The sequence below is a fragment of the Medicago truncatula genome, chromosome 3 (assembly GCF_003473485.1).
Source record: "Medicago truncatula cultivar Jemalong A17 chromosome 3, MtrunA17r5.0-ANR, whole genome shotgun sequence".
NCBI lineage: Eukaryota > Viridiplantae > Streptophyta > Magnoliopsida > Fabales > Fabaceae > Medicago > Medicago truncatula.
In genome coordinates, this window is record NC_053044.1 from 34,464,155 (window position 1) to 34,488,158 (window position 24,004).

The 24,004-nt window shown below is 33.5% G+C and overlaps 3 protein-coding genes and 1 long non-coding RNA gene across 5 annotated transcripts; 2 read left to right on the forward strand and 2 right to left on the reverse strand.

Annotated features, from left to right (window-relative positions):
- Nucleotides 1-59: 59 nt before the first annotated feature.
- Nucleotides 60-8,800, reverse strand: LOC11430199 (folylpolyglutamate synthase). 2 transcript variants are annotated; one of them, XM_024779561.1, is made up of 16 exons: nt 8,527-8,800; nt 8,266-8,402; nt 8,039-8,104; nt 7,518-7,627; nt 5,987-6,047; nt 5,309-5,392; nt 5,166-5,222; nt 4,975-5,035; nt 4,540-4,586; nt 3,633-3,710; nt 2,714-2,878; nt 2,326-2,610; nt 1,864-1,942; nt 1,200-1,352; nt 898-1,046; nt 60-637 (listed from the first exon to the last, which is right to left on the reverse strand). In XM_024779561.1, exons 1-16 carry the CDS (start codon nt 8,684-8,686, stop codon nt 578-580), a joined length of 1,752 nt encoding a protein of 583 aa, XP_024635329.1. In that variant the 5' UTR covers nt 8,687-8,800; the 3' UTR covers nt 60-577. The 2 variants fall into 2 exon arrangements, with proteins under 2 accessions (XP_024635329.1, XP_024635328.1); XM_024779560.1 differs by having other exon boundaries at nt 898-1,049.
- Nucleotides 8,801-10,203: 1,403 nt separating this feature from the next.
- On the forward strand, nt 10,204-14,200 carry LOC11411250 (NADH:quinone reductase). Its single transcript, XM_003600723.4, has 6 exons — nt 10,204-10,497; nt 10,744-10,956; nt 11,599-11,694; nt 12,471-12,616; nt 13,193-13,412; nt 13,512-14,200. The coding sequence occupies exons 1-6, from the start codon at nt 10,363-10,365 to the stop codon at nt 13,692-13,694; spliced, it is 993 nt and encodes a 330-aa protein (XP_003600771.1). The 5' UTR covers nt 10,204-10,362; the 3' UTR covers nt 13,695-14,200.
- Nucleotides 14,201-15,897: 1,697 nt separating this feature from the next.
- LOC11406661 (disease resistance protein RPM1) lies at nt 15,898-20,232 on the reverse strand. Its single transcript, XM_003600725.4, has 2 exons — nt 16,622-20,232; nt 15,898-16,364 (listed from the first exon to the last, which is right to left on the reverse strand). Exon 1 carries the CDS (start codon nt 19,391-19,393, stop codon nt 16,652-16,654), a length of 2,742 nt encoding a protein of 913 aa, XP_003600773.1. The 5' UTR covers nt 19,394-20,232; the 3' UTR covers nt 15,898-16,364; nt 16,622-16,651.
- A 1,841-nt stretch (nt 20,233-22,073) lies between these two features.
- LOC11406662 (uncharacterized) lies at nt 22,074-23,588 on the forward strand. Its single transcript, XR_003010293.2, has 2 exons — nt 22,074-22,400; nt 22,829-23,588. It is a non-coding gene; the product is annotated as an uncharacterized lncRNA (long non-coding RNA).
- Nucleotides 23,589-24,004: the final 416 nt, after the last annotated feature.

Consider the following 24,004-nt stretch of genomic DNA (forward strand, 5'->3'; position numbering starts at 1 on the left):
ACTTAAAGGACTCATAGTGTAATTTAACCTTAAAATAAATATGTTTGGAGTTAAAAACATTTTTAATAATCCAATGATTATGAATTAAATCCAATTGTTTTTACATTTTAGTTAACTTTATAACAGCGTATTTACTGTCTTTTTTCGTAGAGTACAACCCAAGTTTGTCTACAAAAAAATAGCAGTCCAAGAGGACCATTCAATCAATTTAGAAAGCCAGATTCGTAGTATAAGATTACATGCAAGTGCAGCAACTTAATCTCCTCCCTTACAATCCACCCTTTTCGCTTTCAACTAGAGTGAAATTAAGATCGAACCAACGACAAACCTTATCCAACTAAGATTGAAAGACCCCACAAAGAAAATTACCAAGCTGATGCTGATGTAAACCAATGAATCCATCAAATGTCCATAACCAAAAATGTTCTTGCGTTGATAACATTCTATTAGCAGTTTCCAAACCACACTCAATGAGCTGCGAACACAGATACCAGGTTTGATATCATCGAGAATAATAATAGGACTTCATTGCTTAGAAATCCGAAAATAAAAAAATCTTTCAATTTGGTCCAGAGGATCACTTTTTTACCAATTTCAACACATCACCAATAAGATGTATGGAACCAGTTACAAGGACCTGATGCATCAACAGAACAAATTTTGCAGTCAGATCATATATACATACATATGAAAGAAAGCATGGAATATAAGGCAGCTAATCTTTATCGTCCATATAAAACTTGGACGGTCAAGATTATCTTCTCTCATTCGATATGTTCCTTCTTAAAAATATATAACTCAGCCCTTCAAATATAAGGTATCAATAATTAACATAACTCTGTCTTGTCAAATATTCACAACCTTCAGTCCAAATATGTAACTACTATTTAATTTTACCTGAAAGCGAGTTGACTGGTTTTGTTGCACTCTGTCCCTAAGCCAATTGATAACCAGTGGCAATGAGGAAAACACTGCACTGTGTTCACAATTGCTGACACTCATTTCCATACCAGCTAATTCTTCAGAAGCTGCACTATTATTCTTGCCTGCTAGCCACATGATGCTAAACAGGTTAAGGTCTTGGTATTTCTCATGAACTAGAAAGTAAAAAAAAAAATGAAGAAAGACGGGAAAAACATCTCAAATAATCAAGTTTGTGGATTAGAATTCTTTATAATTTGCATGTGATCAAACAATACCTTTGTTCCCTTGCATGAGATTTTCCCATACTCTTTGTAGAGTGAACTGCCATGACAGGTCAATGTTAGAATCACTTGGTGTTAAAGCATGGGATCCAATCTTGTGGTACATTGATAAACCAGGCACAAATAGCGCCTTCTTGAAGTACACACCTGCAGTTTCAGTACTCTTAAATCAGAAAAAAAAAATCTCAAATATAAAAAGCATCCAGCATTACATTTCACCCTGATAGACCCAAACTATCACTAAATTAAGACTTGTTTGGATGGACTTATTTGAGTTTATCACTTTATCTATTAACATAAAACATACGTACATGTGTGACTGTTTGGGAGACCTTCTGGAACAACTTATAACATGTCCACAAGTATTCCCATAAGTTCTCCAAGATAGCTTTTGAAAACAACTTATAGCCTATACAAAAACAATTTAACTTTATTTTATCTTTTGCTATAGAAATAGCTTATGTAAGCTTATGCATAAATGCTTATCATGATAAGCCCTTGTGCTATAAGCTGCAAATAAGCTGTTTATCCAAACATGACCTTAATCGAGGACAAAGTCACTTATTTGACAAGTATTTATTAGTCAATGAATATTCTGAACCATTATGTAAGCCATTACAAAGTAACTACGTAGTAGGAAATTCCAGAGATTACTCGCCATGATCAGCACAAGTTTTCATCAAGTGAGGAAGAAGTAACTGAGGATCGCGTACAGACATACAATTGAACAGCAAAATCTGCAAAAAAATAAAAATAAAAGAAATCAATGACTTCAATCAAATCATTGATGAAAAAGGACCACGATTCATACATTTAGCATTTCTATCCTATCCCACCATTTTTTTTCCCATTCTGTACATGAGTCATATGAATCACTTCAAGAGCTTATAGTTATGAACTTATGATCCAATTACATTCAACAAAGCATTTTTTTTTTCCTACAACCAACACAATTTCATTATTCTTATTTTATTTACTTCACTAGTAACATTCTTTTCTGTCCATGCAATACATTCAACAGAATTTATACATCAGAGGCAACCAAAATAAACAATTTTGTGGACATTCATCATGACCACTGATTTCTCGGAAAAACATTGATAACAGCTTATTTACCTACCTGTGCAGATTTTTGTGTTTCACTTTGGTGCGTCTTCACCACTTTATTTGAGAACCTGGAATTATCAGCTATCTGATGAAACAAGGTCTGGTTCTGGTCTTTGATTGCAAGAGAAAACCACTTTGCACATGCTTCCATGCTTTCAGGACTATGAGCCCCATCTAAAAAGAAGACAAGTTCATTTGAGATTTTGTTGTTGACATGTTCGTCACGAACAATCTGAGCTCTTCCTTGCAGACTTGCAGTTGTTAAACCGTTTATGAACTGCTCTGGCAAAGTGTGTTGCTTCAAGCAGGCAAATAAATCAACTCAGCAGGCATGACAATAACAATACATAAACACAAAAGGAACGGCGGTTAAGAAACTGCTTTTAACATCTGGAACTTACAATCTGTTTCAAATGAGACTCTTCAAGATGGCCATTTATATTCATCCATGTAGAGCATAATGCAACAGCAAGACCAGCATTAACATATTGGTGCTCACCTTCAAGCCCTAATTTTAAACCATTTAGTAATTTGGCATCTAACGGGGATGTCACTTGAAGAGGTACCTACAGTTAGATAGATATGCTCAGCTGATTGAATAAGAAAACCAGAGATTAAAGTTGATTTTGCCTCAAAAACCAATTCTAACTTAAAGCTGGGATTTAGAGCTTTTGTTTCTACAAGTGACTTTTAACCTTTAAATTATTGTTCAATTCACTTTTACATGAATATATCCAAACATAAATAAACTTTACATTCAACTCACATTTAGCCAAAATCAATTTTACAAAATCAATTCATTCAAAATCAATTCATTCAACTTCAACACACACTAAACCTATTCCAACTAGGGAAGACAAGAAAGATCTGAATTTGATGTTGTGAATCTATTAACTTTCAAAGGATCCTTGGAAAATGTAAAAGTACAGAGAATGAAGCCACAACTTAATTAAATGTAGCACGAGTATGTATGGCCCAGCATGTTGAATCTAGTAGAAGGAATTATTTTCTTTCAAAGTCAACACAAATCCAACTAATGTGGTTCTCACGATATATCATCATTTTGGCAGAATAAATAGATATACAAACAGGATCATAGGACAAATCATTGGTCAAGACAATTAAATAATGTACATATCTTCAGATAGTTAATAGTTCAACAGTGAAATTTTCTTCCAAATTTTGATCTGGTGTAATATGATTACATAAATGAATCTAAACCGATGATCATACTTTTACATTTTTATCAGCACATGCACTGAATTGTACTATCTTATCTGACTTTGAAGCAGAAGTAAGCACGTGAAACAATGTACTTACGTTCAACTGAGAAGCCTTCTCTTTAAGTACATCCATTGCTTCATCAGGTTGAGTAACTGTAAATGCTGGAATTCGATGCTACATAAAGTCAAAATATATAAAATAAATATAAGGAATGAAAAGAAATTTCTAGAAAAATGATAAAGGATAAAAAAAAAAAGCACAGGGTGATACAAGGAAAGACAGGAAAGTGTAAAAGATAGATATAATCACAGCTGGGTTGCACATGAAATGGCAATTCCCAATACACACTTTGGAGCTTTTCCGGTATCTTTTTAAAAAGGGAAAACCTCTTACTCTAAAGATGCCACAGTGGTGGGTTCTAGGGAAGGGTCTGACCTATTATAGCTCCAGTGTAAGCAACATTACTATACATTTGCAGGAGATTGATATCACAACTCTAACGAACTTGGATTGCCTGCAGTCACAACACACTCTTGCAGTCAGTACATTGGTTGCTGTTGGATTGAGATTGGACAGTCCAAATTTCAAGCTCGGTATTTTAGACTTTAAAAAAATTAAAATATGTTTGCTTTCACACTGCCTGATCTCGATCCAACAACCACCGATGTGTTGACTGTGAAATTGTGACTGCAGGCAATCCAAATCCAACTCAAACTCCTGAAATCCAAATCAGCAGAAACTTCAACCAATACACCATGACTCCTCTTATTTTCTTCTACTTATAAAGTTAAATAATAAAGAAAGAAAATAACGAGTGTGACTTCTATATCGGTTGGGTGTTGGATGTGAGACACAGAACTCTGGTTCAAAGTGGAGGCCATCCCCTCTTAACAACCTAGCTTTTACCTGACAACTTGGTGCTATAATGCATTAACGCACCCTCTATGACAGGGTCCAATGAAGGGTTCAAACGATTAGGATATTATTTTACTCAAAATATTACCTTTAAGATTCCCGCCTTCTCACCAGCAATTTCTCCAAGAGTATTCCCTGTTAATAAAGTCAAACAGACAGAGGTAAGCCCAAATGGTTGAACAAATCAGAGAGTGTGCAACATGAATAATAGGACAATGAAATTTAACATAGATTGTACATTTAATCAGGTTACAAAAAAAGTTTAATCATTCACCTACGTAACTATCCAAGATTTATAAGGTACATATATCTCCATGTACTGAAAAATGAGATCACATTCACAGTTTTTTTTTTTATTAATTCTTATACTTGTTGTATTGGCAACACACGTTGTGCCAAATATGAATTCCTTTTATTTTAAATTTCAAGTTATTTCACAATTTTCACGAGCAATAGGTGTGCTGTAAATTATCAACTACCGGAATTACAAAAAGAGAGTTGGCGGGAGTGGGAGAGCACTAACCAAGAATTTCCATGTGGTCATACCCAAGAGAAGTTATACCACACACAATAGGTTTCTGCACCTGAAATATAAAACATCTGCATGAGCATGCTCTAATTTAAGTTCGTAAAAAAATATGTATTCAAGTAAAGTAATCTTATGATGGTAGTTAAAGGCCAACACATTTATGGTGAAATGGCAATTATGTATACCACATTTGTTGCATCGTATTTGCCACCTAACCCAACCTCCATTATGCAAACATCCACCTGTATAGAATTTAAAGTAAAATAAAAAGAAATATGATCAGTATGAAAACAAGTTTGCATAGGAATTTAAAGCACAGGGATCAAACCTGCTCTTCTGAAAATATCTTGAAGGCGAGTAAAGCAAGGAAGTGGAAAAAGGTAGGCATTGGAACTTTGTCATCGGTTTTTTCCTGTGCATCACCAAGCTAATATAAGATACCACTTATAGAAAAGCACATCAAACCACAAGTCCTTTTTTATAATTCTGTAACTACCACTTCAAAGAGATCGCTATGATTATGATGATTAGCCATGCATGGATTTAAGATGGTATTACTTTTTTTTTTTAATGGAAAGATGGTATTACTGCTATGCAACACAGAAATTGTTACTGTTACATAAGTTCATTGTGCTAGAACAACCATGGTGAAAATTAACACCATTTTGTTTACTGTTCCAGATGACACTCAGTTTTACAAATATTAACACTAACTGCTAAACCTTAGTATTTTCTATATCAATTATCTTCTGAAATCGATTTAAGTAATAACTCAAAAAGGAAGAAAAATGAAATAGCCGCTAGTCACTCTTTAATGTTACTGCTAAACTAGTTTATGGACCTGTAAAGATTCGGTGGAAGAAAGTTACCACCAGTTCAAATAAGGAATGAAATTTGGTTCAAATTCAAATAAACAAAAAGGGGGGAAAACAATAACCAAGTTTTAAAACAAGGCAAAACTTCTGCCAGTAAAAAATTGAATGATGCATTTATTCACGAAATATACCTTTAGTCTATCATAACACCACCAGAAATATGCTAAAAATTTCTCTTCACAGATTTCCACACTGCAGAATTAACAAGAGTAGTTCTAATGAATCATAGCATAATAGCCATGCTGCAAAAGATGAACTAAAAGGCAGCATATGATGTATTTTAGTAGGTTGATGAGACTTGGTAAAACATAGAAGGACAAGAATGACGATATAAGAGTGAAAATGATTCAATGATTGAGGTTTTATTTATATGGTGAGAGAGCTTCAAAGCCTCTATTACATTCTGTTACAACAGCATAAGTGAATGTGCTTACTCAATAACTATAATATCAGTTGCCATTTTAACTGCACAGCTAAGAATACACATAACCTACTACTGCTATTGACACACTGCAAGGTATTTCTTTTTAAGTCAAAGTATCATATTGCAAGCCCACAATTGTTAATCTGTACAAATTTGGGTCTAGTGCAAAATCAGCTCCATGTTTTCTCAATTTGTAATTCCTGATAATGGGAGTGAAAAGCTCGTGGATACAGTCATGTGATCTCAATTGAGAAGGTCTTAAATATATTCAGATAAGAAGAGAAAGATAGCACCACTGGGTAGGTGTTCAAAGTCAACTGCAAGAAAATAAGCCAGAGCTCCGAACCTTTTAAGTGCAAACTTAGAATCCAGCGTACTGATGAGTGAAATAACGAGGGAAGAGGACCTCGTGATGATAATGTCATCAATGTACGTTAGATCATATATGCAGGTACTTCCCTTTGAATAAATAAAGAGAAAGGGGTCACGTCTACTCGAGGAGAGGTCAAATCAACATCGATCATGATGAAACAGAGGACTTGTGTGAAGCCTAAGAAAGTGAAGAAGAAACTTTCAAACATATACAGGACGCCTCTAAACCAGTAAATTGGCAATGCTTCCCTAACCCAGCTTCTTGAGCCAGAAGTGCTTCTATCTCAGTGACAGAATAGGATCCACTATATCATGAATCATGGTGACCAAAAGGGTGATAGTCTTCATGGAGACCTTCAAGAGTGTCATTGAGATTATGGAATCAACAATAGCTTTGATGCGAAATAAGAGTTCTGAAATTGTGCAACCTCCTTACTTCGTGCTGCACAACTCGGATGGAAGGTGTTGCTTTCAACTCAATTCTACGCTTGTTCCTTCTCCATATGAGATTACTTCAGTGGCTATATGACATTCTGTTGCAACGGCATATCTGGATGTGCAGACTCAGCAACTGTAATAACAGTTGTTATAACTACTAATTGTACAGCTATGCACACAATCAAGCTACTATACAAGTTATTGCTCTAAATAGCTGCTAATATGAAAGATTAATTTTGTTACAAACCATTATTAATGGATTAATCAGAATTCATAATCAATTATATGACCGAAAGCAAAGTAAATGACAGATGGAGATTATAAAAAAATATAATAGTGGTGCGTCAAAGAAGATGAATGAATTCAATATGCAAAATAACACAAGTTGAATACTTAATAAAGTCAATAAATACATTTGAGACACTCACCCATCTAAACGAAATCTTTCTCGTATATCAATTAGATGAGGAGAAGTGAAAAGGCCAGTGCGAAAACCACAGTTGCGTAATATAGATTCTGTGAAGGTGCATGTAGATCCCTACATAAGCAAGGTGTAAAAACAAAATATACATTATTAGTCATTACAGATGCAAGAGTAAAAATACAAACTGAAAACAAAGGCACTGTATAAGAGACCAGAAACTACCAACAAACCAACCACATCAATTATTACAAAAAGTTTGTTTTCCTCTCATTGAATAGTATGAAACACAAATTCATAAGATACATTATATTAATTTTCAAAAGTATTAATTTTAACTACTACATTCATGGACTTTCAAAATGGTTTCACTTTTTCGGAAGCAATGATCTGAAGAAGTTTAATGAAATTACATAAAGTTAACTTCAAAAGCAATAATTTTAAAGTCCTAGCAAATCAAACCACAATATTCAAACATGGTTTAACTTTCAAAGCAATCATAGGTCAAAGTTTAATTAATAAAAGTACCTTCCCTTTGGTACCAGCAACATGGATAATCTTCAAATTCGAAATCGCCTCTTCCAATTCAAGCATCTATCAAATCAACACTACAACATTGTTAACATCACCAAACAAGTAGACAATTTTCCCAACAAAGTGATCAAATAATCGAAAGCATGTTCATTTAAGTGTCCCATTTGCATTCAACAACTAATTCATTTTCATAGAAGCCAATCCACAAACACTTTACGTACCTTTAAGTACTCGAATAACACGAGGAATCGTTCCTCCATATTGACATCACCAACACGAGTGCGTTTAGTAATCAAAGATGACAAGGCTTCCAATGCTTCTTCATATGGCGATGATTTTGGAGACCCATTATCTCCTTCTGTAAATCAAAGTCAAAAAGAAAATGACCCAATAAGCCAATCAGCATAAAAATTTAAACTTGAGCTGAAGCAGAACGCATAAAGGTTAAAAGATTAGAAGAAGCGAGATTTGAAATTGAATACCTTGAGCCATGTATAATTTGGATTGAAGTGTGAAAGAGAGAGATTGGGTATTGGTAGAAAGGATAAGAGAATTGTTATAGCGAGGAAAGGGGATTGAGAATGAAGGATTGGAAGATAGAAAGAGTGGTGTTTGAGGAATGAGGGAATGGTTGCGGAGCATTACAATGACATTCTCATTTGTCTTTAAGCGCGCAGTTTCTATGAGTCACCTAACGTTTGATCTTGATCAACGGTTGTTGGATTGTCACTTCCTTGAGAAGAAATAGTTTATTTTCATTTTCAGATCAAAATCAAATTAAAACAATTAGTTTATTGGTTTGGATTCATTTACTCTTAAAAATTGAACTAAACCGATCTATTATTATACTCCTAATTTAAGAATTTAATGAAAATGCATTATCTTATATCATCCATGTAAATTAGTTTACACTTTACACTTATATTCATCATATCACCTCATAAATTCCCTTTGTTAGAGACTTTTTAAAATAACTTCCACATAATTGCACCCAAACTCTATACGTACCTGCAAAAAATACCCGCTATGGATAGAATAAAATACCACTTTCATGGATCCAGATTTGGATATGTGTAATTACCCGCAAAATTATATGGGTATGAGCGCGGGTATAAGTGCTGTACTACCCAGCACTGCAACCCGCATATATGTATTTATATAATATTATAAATAATTTATTAATTTTTTGTGTACAATTAATTAATAAATTTAACTATTTAAGCCTAACCTTAAACCTAAATCAGATTAATAAAAACTTTAGTAACAATTTATTATGATTTTAACATGCAACTACAACTTTTTAACGTATAACTGATGTAAGGTATTTATTTTTTTTCTTTTCAGGAATAATTTGGATGTTTTTTTATTTGGTTAAATATTACGATTCATATTATTTCGTAAGTTGATTTAAAAAAATTTGGATCATAGTTTTATTTCAAGTGTGGTGATTTTTATTATCTTTTCATAAATTGCGGATAATGGGTGCAGGTATGAACACTTAAGTGTCCATAGAATATGGGAAAGGACATTAAAGTTATTGTCCACGAAAATACGGATACGGGTATGAACATTTTTTACAAACGTGAGTATGGAGATGAATAACTCATTGGGTAGCCATTGCCACTGCACATACTTGATTTTCATTGGAAACCAATTAAAGCTAATTTGCATGTGCCTTTTCTCTTTCTTAAATTTGCATAGTTTGAAGTATTTAGTCCTCGTCGTCGATAATTAAAGGTGAAAGTAATAAGGAAAATATTTTTTTTTACATCTAAAACCAATTGACAAATAAAATGTGTGATGTGATAAATGTGACATGTTAGTAGTTGTGTAATTTATTTCAAATAACACAACTACTTCAAATAAATGTATTAAATTAACAACTTAAAACCTATTTAAAATTTAAAAAAATGTTAAAGAACTTATTTAAAACTTAAAATAGGACTAATCTAGTAAAAGAAAGTATTCAGCCTATATTAAATAAAGTGAGGGGGTGTTTGACCCGTTTCTTGACGCATAGGACAAAGCATTATGTTTATCATGTACTACCAAAATAATCTTAAAAAAAATAAAATAAAATCATGACCATCCATGATGCATACATGTCAAGTTCAGAGTACAAAAAAGAACACAGGTACGTATTGGCTTACGTCAAGATGACAAAGAACTAGTACTAGTCAGTTAATAGTAGCCATTGCCACTGCCAACCAAGTGCGGGTATAAAAGCCACACGCGTGTGTAAAGTACTAAAAGCACGTACAATTTTCTTCCTACATCCAATTTTCTTTAAAGAAGAAAGAGATTTTTGATTCAGCAACATGGGTTGGAGAGGATTATTGGGTTTTGAATATGGCATAATTCAGGCACCACTAGGTCCTGATATCTCTGGTCCTCAACTTGTTGCTGCTGTTGCCAATGCTGGCGCTCTTGGCCTTCTCAGGGCCCCTGATTGGGTTGGTTTGCTTCTTCACTCACCCTTATAATTAAGTTATTATTATTATTATTGATCAACACTTCACTCATACATGTGATTGTTATAATATTATTACTATTACTATTACTATTACTATATTTTGCGTTTGTGTACTCTCAAGTTTTAACTTTTAACTTTCAAGTCTTCAATTTTGTTTCTTTCCACTTTCCCTTTTTTGTATTATCATATGCATACAGTGTAATTGTGTGTATGTATGAATATGTAGGAATCACCGGATTACTTGAGGGAGCTTATTAAGCAGACCAGGACCTTAACTGATAAACCCTTTGGGATTGGTTTAGTTCTAGCTTTTCCTCATGAGGAGAACTTGAAGGTCATTCTTGACGAAAAAGTTGCAGTATTGCAAACTTATTGGGGTGATTGTACAACGGAATTGGTTGCTAAGGCTCATTCAGCTGGGGTCAAAATTGTTCCACAAGTTAGTCTTATGCCACCCTATTTCTAATTTTAGCTTTCCTTTTGATTCATATACAATTTATATTATTTTGCTTATATTTATCTGATGCATAACTAAAATTAGGCCATGTTTGGATAAACAACTTAATTAAATTAAGTGCTAAGTGCTTATCATATAACTGATTGTGTATACCTTATTTCTATAACAAAGATAAAAAAGTTAAATTGTTTTAATATACGCTATAAATTATTATGGATAACTTATGAAAGCTGAAAACCGATTATGAGCATCTCATAAATTGTTTGCATAAGCTCTCTTACACAATCCCACAAGTGTTTGTGTCAGTAGGTAAACTCAAACAAGTGAATCCAGACAGTTCCTTAGTCTAGACTGTTTAACTTATAAATTCAAAATACTTAACATGATTGTCAATTTACAGAAAGTGAACATCTCAGCCTGTTTTAATTTTTATTACATACCTGTTTTGGAATAACTTATAAATGCTAGCATTGCTGAGTTTATAGGTGATCCTTATTCCTAGTAGACCAGTTGCTTGACTTAAGAAACTTGGCTGCTAAGTGTATGTTATTGTTGCATATTGAGAAGTTATTTTCATTCTGTTTGGGATCTGACCTGTTACTTATATTTGTGTTTCTATTATAGGTCGGAAGTTTCGAAAGTGCAAAACAGGCAATTGATGCAGGTGCCGATGGAATCATTCTGCAAGGACGTGAAGCAGGTGGTCATGTTATTGGTCAGGTGTGCATGCTTGTCATGGTTTTGATGTATGCATATGTTTTTCAGTATAGAACTATAGATAAGCTATCTTTATCTTAGTGGTGATAAGTAAGAATAGTTAGTAATTTATTGTGTCAGTTCAATCACAGAATGTTAGAAAAATTGCTGATATTATGTTATCATTACTTTTTAGTGGTTTTTACTATTCTTGGGAAAAGTGGTTAATGACTTACACAATACCTACTGTCACAATTGACTGCAACGTATGTTTCATATTATAACACTTGTGTTTGATAGGAAAATATATTTGAAAGATGAGTTGTGCTTAGTTCTTGATAAGCCTGTAAAATATCCCTGAAAACCTCATGATCTGTTCAGCATCTTTATTCCCAGGTTCAATTTATACCTAAAAACTTTTCGATCATTTTTCTCCTGATCCAATAAAATTAGCAAGAAGCCTTAATTTGAGGAGGTAGGGAGTTAAAAAGAAAATTTTCATATTTGATGTTTTTCTGTCATAAATAATGAGTTTAGTGCTCGGCGCCTATTTTTTCCTCCCATCCATAGTTAAAAAACAATTATTGTTAAAATGTGGCTTGTTCAATCTTGTCAGTGAATGGCAGTAACTTACATATGCAATGTTCATACCCTTTGAAGGAGGCAATCTTTTATTGTTGGTCATTGCTTTAATGATCTTTAGTAGCAGATGTAAATGATAGCTAATCATTATTTCCATCCTATTCCTTTCCATTACAGTTGATCATAGATTTTAGTATTCCCCCCGTGTTTTATTGCAGGATAATTTAATTTCATTGGTGCCGAGGGTGGTCGATCTTGTTGGGGACCGTGATATACCTGTTATTGCAGCTGGAGGAATTGTAGATGGTCGTGGTTATGTTGCTGCTCTAGCACTTGGTGCTCAAGGCGTCTGTCTAGGCACTAGGTACGTATTGAAATATTTAAACTTATACATATGATAAGGATATTGCTCAATATTCTTTGAGGAGTATCTTAGAACACATTTTTATGTTTTTAAACTGAAGTACAGTTGCTGCATCCATAGCAGCCTACATTTAGGCTAATAACTTAAACAAATGTATTCCTTATCAGATCCAATATTGAATTCATATTTTGCATATTTCATCTGGGATTAATATGATGTCTAAGGAAAATGGTGGTGGAAGGGAAGTGATTTTTAATTGATTCTTGTATCATCCTGTAATTTTTGTGTAGCTCACTTCAATGATACCGTCTATTTTCTGAAGAATTTGAAAGTCATTTTGATGTTTACCCATTCAAATGAAAAGTATCTCCTGCTATGCATCCTGAAGATTAGTGATTGTGTTTTCATTTGTCCGTCTTCGTTTATTGATCATAAATGACCAGAGTTTTCACAAATTCATATTCATGACTCATGAATTAAGACCGGATTCACTTTATCGGGACACGTCTAGACAAACTTAATTTGAATGGGACTTGTTTCTAACACTAATATTCATGCAAATGGTCTTGTTTGCAGGTTTCTTGCAACTGAAGAAAGCAATGCTCATCCTATATACAAAAGAAAGTTAGTTGAACTCAATGAAACTGAGTACACAGATGTATTTGGCAGGGCAAGGTGGCCCGATGCACCACATCGTGTCCTACAGACACCCTTCTTCAAAGACTGGAGATCCCTTCCAGCTCATGAAAGTGAAGCCAACCAACCTGTCATTGGCCATTCAACAATTCATGGAGTGGTAAAGTTTCAGTTTTCATTTATTTCATTAGTAGAAGCATCTTGTAGACTATTGTGCTACAACCTTTTTATTTGATTACATACTTTTGTCATCCTCCAGGAGAAAGAGATACGTCGTTTTGCCGGTACAGTCCCAAACATGACAACTACAGGTGATCTTGAGAGCATGTGTATGTATGCTGGCCAAAGTGTTGGTCTCATCAAGGAAATTTTGACTGCTGGTGAAGTGATTAAGAGACTAGTTGAAGGGGCTCAACATATAATACAGCAAAACTTCAAGTAGAATCTCAAATTTTAAGTGAATCAAGAACAAATGGAATGGATTCTTTGTTTCATTCCGTTCTATTCATTTTAAAATATCCAAACATTTATGTATGTGTATTTGAGATGCAACCGGAGGTTATGTGCTTGGTAGAACAACATGGTTTGCACCACTGTGTTCAGTAGATATTGACAAGGCTTTAGGACTTCGTGACGCGCTGCAGTGGGTAGCTGACCTCGGTATGGACAACATCGACTTCTCTCTGGATTCAAAGCTCGTCGTTGACGTTGTCAGTAGTAATAATAGTAGCAACACTGATTTTGGAAGTATCATTAACTATTGTATCAGCTACTTAGTACTCATTTTACCAATTCTAAGGTAGAGTTTAACAGGAGGCAAGCAAATGGAATGACTCATGGATTAGCACAGACAACCACGTTAGAAGCTAGTTCCCAATTATTTATTGATCTACCGCCTTGTATCAATAACTTGTTATCCAATGAAATAAGATGAATTGTCTCCTCTAATTTTTTTTTGATTATATAACATTTATAATAATTTAATTATACAACTGTATCAACCTGTACATTTCTGTTAGCCACATGGAAATTATAGAGTTAGTCGATCAAGTGACATAAATGACTTATTTATTGCAATGTCATTCACATTTGAGACTAATTTAAACCTTTTTAAACGCAAGAGACCAACTTAAAACCTAAAACAAACGTAAATGGTCAAACATCAATTTTTTTCCTTAAGGAATTCGATAGCAATTGTTTGAAGCAAACCATCCTCATTTTTTTTTTTTGGTACAAGCCGTCCTCGCTTTCTAAGTACCATTTATATGACAAAAGATTGCAAAATTAGGCTCTTTAAAATAAAAAATGCTATAATTTATTTATTATTTCAAAAGATTGATCTTATTGAGTATATGAATTAAATTTAATTTTGTATACTTATGAACCGGTCTTTTCGTGCCACAAAGGATAAGACCAAACCAAATCCTCTTCTTCTGTTGTTAAACTCGACTAACTCTCACTGCCACTCCCAAGTTATTAGTATAAGACTGTTTCAAACCTCAACACCTTCAATAGCAGCCACTTCTATTGAACCTTTTCAAATCTCAATTTGTTGATGTCTTCCTTGATGATGATTTTTCTTTCTTCTTCATCTAAGATGTTTGGTCCTTCTTCAATCATATTTTTCTATTTCAAGTGTGATTTTTTTGATTAATGAAGTAAGTTCACAAAACTTCTATCTTGATACTATCATAACTTTGTTTTATTTTTATTTTATGTAGCCAAATTTAGGCACATCATACACATTACACCGTGACATACATTGTTGTTATTGTGATTTTGTCATTATAAGTTTCTTTTTGTCGAACACCAGACACAACACTAGCATGTCAACAAGGTAATAATTTAATTACATGTCTGAAATGTGTCACTTGAACATCAAATTTTGGTCTTCTGGTACTTAGAAATAAAATCGAGTCTAACTACAAGCTCCTTACAACCAAGTATATCCCTCTGGTTTATATACTCAAAAGTAGAAAAGAACCTGTGAAGAAAAAAGTAAATACATGTAGAAGTTATCACGGATTTAATGTAACAAACATGCACTTACCATCTTTCCTATTATTAGGATTTTTGCAATTATTATTAAGATCAGAAATTTATTTTATTTCCTTATTTATTATATTGCTGTTCCTACCATTCCTTAATCTAAGGAATAGAGACACTCTTAAACTTGGGCAACATGATTTTGTTAGGGATAATGATGGCAGTGGGATTGTCATAGGTTTAGGGAGGGATGAATTTGGAATTTTCATTCTGAACGGTGCTTTGATTGCTGAAAAGTTTCACTTGAATGCTCCTACACTAGCAAAATTCGAATATCTTGGACCATTGAATATGTTCATGGTAAGCTTCTTGGCTGATGATAATGCACAAGTTGCTAACAATGCGGAAGTGGTGCAAGAAGCTGTTAACAATCCAGAAGTCGTGCAAGAAATTGTTAACATGGAAGAGGTGGTTCAAGAAGTTATCGATATTAGTTCTGATGAAGAGGTCCACATGAGCTCTGATGAAGAAGAGGAAGGTGAAGACCATGCATTCGTCTAGATGGCCAAGGGTACACAGCTGATTCATATTAATTCTCATTGCAATATGTGTATATTTGTATTGTATTTTTATAATATATGTTACAATGGAGGCAGTAATGAAGCCAGTGACATTTTCTGCTGTTATGAATCCACATTTGATAGATATCCACAAAGTTAACTATTCATCATCCAAATCTAGCTACACAAAAACTATTGGCTATCTTTTCAAATCACTGAAGATTGAAAATGCTCTAGTTATTTCTTCTTGATCTTTTTCAACTGTCAATATTTGAATATGCTAGAAAAGCAGATTCCAAATCACATAAAACTTCATTTATAGAAAGAAAAATCAACAGAAAAAAAAAGTCTCGAAATTCTTGAAAGGGCAGCTCTTATAACATGTCACATATATGATATATTACAATTACAAACAACAGAAGCATCAAAATAAAAAGCAACAGATTAGAGAATTTATATACCATGATTAATGTTTTTTATTAAGGAACATAAGTTCCTAAGTGTTGCATTAAAAGTCCCTTTGGAGAATCTGAACTGCCACTGCAGTAGAAGCTGAAGTCCAACATCTACCAAATAACATCACAACAAATTATTACATGCACTGTGAAAATTGGACTCTTTGGAATGAAAATATTACAACAAAATATCACTAGAGGATTCATAACAGTGCCTCATAATTGGTGATGCTGAGTTCAAATAATAAAGCATAAAACAGAAGACAAATAAAGCTTGTATTTTGAGGACTGAACATTAAAAATTCTCATGCTATGGAAAACATTAAATATTAGTACCGAAAATAAGTTTTTAGGAAGAAAAAACACACCTTTTTCCTGAGTATGATAAGGCACAATTTCTAATTCCTTGAGTTCCGAATAATCTTTCCATCGACTCTAGAGATTTCTACAAGGGGCACATGCTCCATGATCCAATTCCAATCCTTGGGAGAGTTGTGCTGCAAAACTTCAACTTGCATACTCCGAATTAGGAGAACTTCAAGCTTCTCTAAATGTTGGATGCCGGTGATATTCTTCAAATTAGAGAGTCCGTATAACTGAAGCATTTTTATAGAAGACAGTGCTCCTTTGTCGATAATAATATCTGTCAATTCATCCGAAGATCCAATGTACAGTTCTTTTAGTTTCGGAAACCATCCATCTTGAAAATACATATGTGAACCTCCATAAGCACCAACGCCTATAGAGAGGATCAATAAGTGTTGCAAACTTTTTAGAGATTGCATTGAATCTTTAGTCAAACATGAGAGCTTCAACCTCAACACAACAAGATTTTGAAGCTCTAAAATCCACTCTGGCAACTTCAGTAGCTTCCCACGTAGTGTAAGTTTTCGAAGCTTAGTTGGCGGTGAAATCAAATTCAAATCAATGAATTCATCGTTATCTGTTGACCTTGATTTAACATGTAATTTCTCCAAGTGTTGCATTTCATTGATTGAGGAAGATAGAATGTCGTAATCTTCTCTACAAACATTAAGCAACCCCAAATCCTTTATTTGCTTCAGCTTTCCTAACTTTTTAATTACATCTACAGCTCCTTCCATACCTAAATTAACATAACGTAGCGTTTGTAGGGATGTCATCTCTCCAATACCATCCTTTAACTGAATCAAAGACAGTCCAGTGCCGATAAGATGTCTTAGCTTTCTAAGCTTGCTAATCTCCTTTGGCAACTCACTAACGTGCGTAGCCTTTAGATCCAAGGTCTCTAGGTTCTGGAGCATGCCAATGGATTTTGGGATTTTACCTGTTGTTACATAACCCAAACTTAAATACTTCAAGTGGATCAAACTTCCCAACTCTTTTGGAACATTCAACAATCGAGGAAATTGATAATCAAGAACCCTCAACCACCTGTATTTTGTTGGAATTCTCCTTGGAAAGGATAAATATGAATCTTCATTTGTAATAACAAGTATTGACCGAACATGTGAACTTTCAATACGGTCAATGAAGTCATCAGAAGTGGTTGTTATTGATAGGCGGCGAAATGTTCCACTTAAGTATGATTGTCCACCTTCACTGATAAGCTTGCAAAAATTTAAATCCTCAAATTTTTCAAGGATCATATCGCGTATTAGATCATGAACACGACAACCTTTAGCTTTACCATCAACTCTAACCGAAGATACTTGCACCAAGCTTCTATGGATCAACTCTGTTAAATATCCTTCTGCAACGTCTTCCAAAGTCTTCCCTCTTTCCTCCTTCACGAACCCTTCAGCTACCCATTGTCGAATCAATCTCTTTGATTTAACTTCATAATCTTCTGGATATATTCCAAAATACAACAAGCATGACTTGAGAGAGTAAGGCAAATCATCGTAACTTAAGCCTAAAACTTCTTTTATCCCAACTAGATGTGTATCTTTCATTAGCTCTAAACTTAGATTCTCACTAAATCTTTGCCACTCAAACACATTTTTCTCTTTTGCAGACAAAAGTCCTCCAATGGCAACAATTGCTAGCGGTAAACCGTTACATTTTTTAACAATTTCATAAGCTATACCAATGAGCTCCTTTGGACAACAACCACCATGGTCAAATCTGAATGCCTTCTTATTGAACAACTCCAAAGATTGTTGTTCATTTAAAGGTTGCAACTCAAGCACTTCAATATAAGAAGATTTTTTACAAGACAACACAACATCTAGGTTTCTTGTTGTGATAAATATCTTACTTCCATTTTTATTATCAATTACAGCAAATTCAATATCATCCCAAAAATGTACACTCCAAACATCATCAAACACAACGACATACCTTTTTAACCGCAAGTAGTTTCTCACTTCATCAGTCAATGACCCTCGATCCATTTGAAAAATATCCTTAGGAGGATCTTCTTCGTTTTGTTTGTAAAACTTTAGCAACATGTCCCTCAACAACCCTTCAACAGTATATGATTGAGACACTATGATCCATACACGACAATCAAAGTGTCCAATGACATTCCTGTTGTCAAAAACTTTCTTCGTAAGAGTGGTTTTACCTTGCCCTCCCATGCCTACTACAGAAATTACCGTGCGCTCATCTCTTCCCTTTACCAACCAATCAATCAACATGTCTCTCTGTGTTTCATAGCCCACAACTTCAGCTTCCTCAACGTAAAGAGCAGCCGCTCGAGGATCGTGCCACTTAGCATTCTGGCTTCCTCTAGAATTGCTTGATCCTTGTTCAAAAGAACGTTGGAAGCCATATCTTTCACTTCTTTCCTTGATCTCACGAACAGACGACTTAATGTCTTGAATCTCAGATGCTATTCGACGACGAGGGATCACAGTTTTAATCTTGTGGAGTAAAGATACACATCCAGGATCATGAGGATGTTGTCTCACATGGATCAAATAATCATCGATGATATCTTCTATGCGAAAAGCTGCTTCCCTAACCTGCTTCACCCATGTTTTGACTCCTTCAGCTGCTGCAGCTCTTTTATCAGCATCTTTAAGAAAGGCTTGAATGCTTTCAAGTTCATCTTTAATATCTGAAAATTCCTTGTGAACACCTCTTAGCAGATTGGCTTCTTCCCTTAACAGTGGAAGTAGTTGATCAATAACTAAAGACACTGCAATTTCTGCCATTTGAGTCTATGTTGTGATTATTGTTTTAAGAGATATTTTGTTTCTGCCATTTGAGTCTTAGTTGATGAAGACAAATATCAACTAAATGGAAAGCATCTATCATGAAGAATAATGCAAGTAGGAAGTTGGCTGATATCCACTAAATGGGAATCTGTAAAGCGTGTCTTGACTTTTGGATAAGCTAACAAATATCAACCACAGTACACAATGGCTATTGCCAAAGAAAGTAAACATTAAAGTTTGAAAAGGAAAAATATTTAAAACAAACAGTTTAATCGTTTGAAAAATTATTTTGATTGTATTAAAATTACTAGATATGTATCCAATTTTTAGAAATAAACTTTCAAAAGCATCACATATAATAAGTCTCATTAGTCTTGAGTTTTTTTTTCCTTAAAAAATATAATAATCTTTGAGGCAAGCTAAGCAATTTGTTATTCTTGTTATTTAAGAATTTGGATTATCTACATAAGTATTTAAACAATATTCATTCGTTCATTTTTACTTGTTGTAGAAAAAAATTTTGTTTTATTTCCTTTGAAAATGACAAGGAAATAAAACAATTTTTTTATGTCAGACTATGGGGTCTGTGATATATATATGGACACTTAAACAATAAATACTAGTGTAAAATATCATTTATCCTATCATCTCTATATGATAAACATAATAGATAATGTGAACTAAACTTCCTCCAAAGTTATATTTGATCAACTAATGTGACAAATTTTCTTCTCTTTACGTAACAAATTAACAAGTAATCAAATAGTAAGGATAAAGCCATAGAATCTACTTAGTAAGAATTCAACTCACATCTCACAAAGCTATGAGTTGGAATCATGTTGTTGATGTGAGGACCGCGTTTATAGGTAGGGGTATTCATATCCAATCCAATCCAATGTAAAACGAACCGAAAAAAAACCAAACCAAATTAAAAACCAAAAATTGAAAAAACTGCAATTTTAAATGGATTGGATTGGTTTTCGGTTCTCTTTGTATAAATCGATCCAATCCAATCCAAACCGTAATATATATATATATATATAGGGGCGGAGCCATGTTGGCTCTTGTGCAAGCAAGTGCCCCCACTAATTTTGAAATTTTCATATCCATCCTATATAATACTACATCATAGATTTCCAGCACCAGCACCAGCACATACATATACATACATATACACATAGTATTATAAATATGATGATAGTGTATGATAACTGGATTGCATATTATAAATAATACATGCACCTCTTCTCTATGTGTTGTTTGTTTCTTTTTTTTAGCTTCATTTTTCGGTAACATTACTTCTAGGTGCTGCTAATTTACATCCACCTAAAAATACTAAGGTGTAAGTTAGCAACATACATCCACTTGATTATATACACTCATTTTTATAAATTTTATCAAATTGTTTACAACCATCTTACTAATTTACACTGATCACTTTCATCCCATTCTAAATATTATTTCCTTAAAAGTTTGTCTCTATTACATGTTTTATACCTTAAGCATGTCATTGTTTTTTGTTTCTTTTTTTAAGGATCTTACTTAAGATAGTTAAGAAATTGCCCTTATATTTAAATTTAATTAGAATAGAAACAAAAAGGTGTTTTAGTAAAATATAAGTGTGTGTAATTTACATGTTAGTGTATTTAGGTGGGTGTAAATTATCAGTCCCCAATATTATATACCTATAACAATTATAATACTTCTTTCTTTCTAAAAGAAAATATTCTTGTCAATATATTTTTGTAACACTTATTTTATTCCATTTTTATTTTAGAAATTTATATGTAAATATTGCCCCCACTACTTTAAATCTCTGGCTCCGCCACTATATATATATATATATATAATGAAATTTTTATAACTGTTTCCTTAATTTATAATCTTGTAACTATTTTCTAGACTTTTTATTGGGAAAAAGAGGCTAACAAAAAGAAAAGAAAAAAAAAAGAAGTTAAAAACTAATCTCGTGATACATCTCTTGACCGGCATTAGCCTGTAGTTGAGGAAGCAAGCCCTTTGGTGGCTTCAGAAATTCACGCCAAATCTCAGTACTTGTAGTTCCTAGTTTAGCCATGAAATCAGCTTTTAAATATACAATTCATTGACACTGAACATCAATGGGCTCATATATTTACTAAGTCTTTAACTGTGGAAAGATTTGATTTTATAAAGAAAAATTTGAACATGCACTTTGTGTCTGATTAAATTTGCTTACTCCTGAACAGAAATTTAGGTTCTGAAGTCGTTCAGAAGCTATAGTCCATCAGAAGCTCTTTATTGAGGTTCTGAGGAAAATGTGCTTCTGAAGATGACATCAGCATCTGAACTCCAGAAGCTGGGTTTTGTGCTCCTGAATAGCAGAGTTAGTGGAAACGTTGGAAGTTACTTTTTAGTGACACCTGTAACATCCCAATTTTTAATATTAGTTTATTAGATAATATTGTATTATTATGTTTAGTAGTAGTGTTGATTGTGTGACATTATTTTTATTTTTATTTGAATTAAATTAGTTTTTGGCATGTTTGGGTGAGGTTGTTTAGATAATTGGGAAGGGGACATTGAATTGTTAAGGGTAGTATATATAAACTAGAGCTTTAATTAATGGTAGTAGTTTAATTAAAAAGAGAATGGGAGAAAATAAGTTTTAAGATGAAAATAGCATTTATAGAGAGAATAAGAAAATAGAGTGCGAACGGAGGTAGCTTAGTAAAACTGAGTAGAAAAGAGGTGTAGTTAATGAGCTGATTAGTGTTTTAATGATTTAAGCAAAGAGGTGTGAATAGCAAGGTGGTGTAGTTACAGAAAGAATAGTAATAGTAATCTGAAAAGATTAGTAACAAAGAGTCTGAAAAGATTTGTAACAAACTCAATTAGAGCTTATAGAGAAACAAGACGGCAAAAGGAAAACTAGGGTTGTGGAGAGAAAAAACAAGATGACATAGAAAGAAGAACCTGGAGAGAGACTTCACTGTATGAATTCATCAAATTCTCCAAACTAGAGGTAAGGGGGGAGTCTCTATTCACCATAAGGGTTGTATGAACATATGGGTAGGGAAGAACTTTTGTTTTCCATTGAATTGCATGATCTTTTAGTGAATTTAGGTTAAATTTGCACTTAAATTGGCGCTGTAATTTTGGGTATATTCTTGTCTCTAAATTCATTATATTCATGTGCTAAATTTGTGATTCAATTATGGTTGTGTTGTGTTTTTTTTTAGTTTTCGATATATTGCAATCGTGATTTCGAAAGAAAGTCTGAAATATGTTTTTGATTTAATCTGTGATTTCAAAATATTGCACTGTATTACGATTTTCTAAGCACAATTATTATTTCGACATGATACTGTACGATATATGTATTACTATAACTATAACTACTTTTTTTGTGCTCAAATATGCATGCATAATCGTTCTTTTCTATACTTTCAGGGGACCCTTCTCAAATAGATGAAGATTTAAGTTCTTCTTTGGTTGTCACAGGGGAGCTTGAGAATCTAGTCTCCAAGAAGTATTTAGCTATTGATAACTTGTACTTGTTGACGGATTTCCTTGTTAATCATCCTTCAATTCTTCTAAGGAACAGTTCACCGAGTAACAGATATAAGGGTTATGCCTACAACTGTCTAGCTGATCTATTGAAATTCCTCCAAACGCATTGTGTGTTGGATGTGTTAGGTTCAAGCCACTCTGAATTTGTTGAGTTATTAGAAGAAGTGTGGAAATGTGGTTTCAATATTGGTTGGACAGTGTCGAAAAGCGTGCTTTATTTCCTGATTTACAATTCTCTCAAAATGCATTGCAAAAGCTGTTGAATTCCCAACAGCGTGTAACCAAGGAAGTTGAAGAGATGCGTTTAAAGATTAACATTTTTAATCAACATGAGGAAGATCTTAAGCATCAATTGCAAGTCTCCGAGGCTGTTTTGGAGAGTCTCATTCAACAGAAAGCAAGTTTTAGAAACTAAGGCTGCTTTAAGTGCCCCTCTTGGCTATTAGACTTTCTTTTGTCATCAATTGGTAGTTACTAGTTTCTGCTTTTCTCATTTGAAATGAACTATTATGTTTGTGTACTTTAAATTTGTTATTGATTACTGTATTAAACAAAGGAAACGCCATATTAAGAATATTGTAATTGGAATGACATGCTGAATGTGCCCCTCTTGGCTATTAGAGTATCTTTTGTTGTTGGAGCTTCTATCTTTGAATGTTATTGTTTATTTCTTGGGTAGTTTATTCTTTTCCCATTTGATATGAACTACTATCATATTCTATTTGTGTATTTTAAAATTGTTATTAATTGTTGTATCAAACAAGGGAAAAGCCATAGTAAGAATATTGAAAAATTGGAATGGCATAATGTTAAACATGAAACTATGATTCTTAAGAGTAGTGCTAGCAACACTCTCTCTAACATTTAATATTAAGGTTCCTTCCACACAGTTTCACCTTCAAACCTCATCACAATTTGATAAAGTCTTTTGGTTCAATGACATGCACTGCCATGATCTTTGTTCAACATCAGGTATGTATATTTTATATCTCTACATTTTTCACTTTTTTACTATATATCTACATTTATTACGGACACAACACTGATACGTATAAT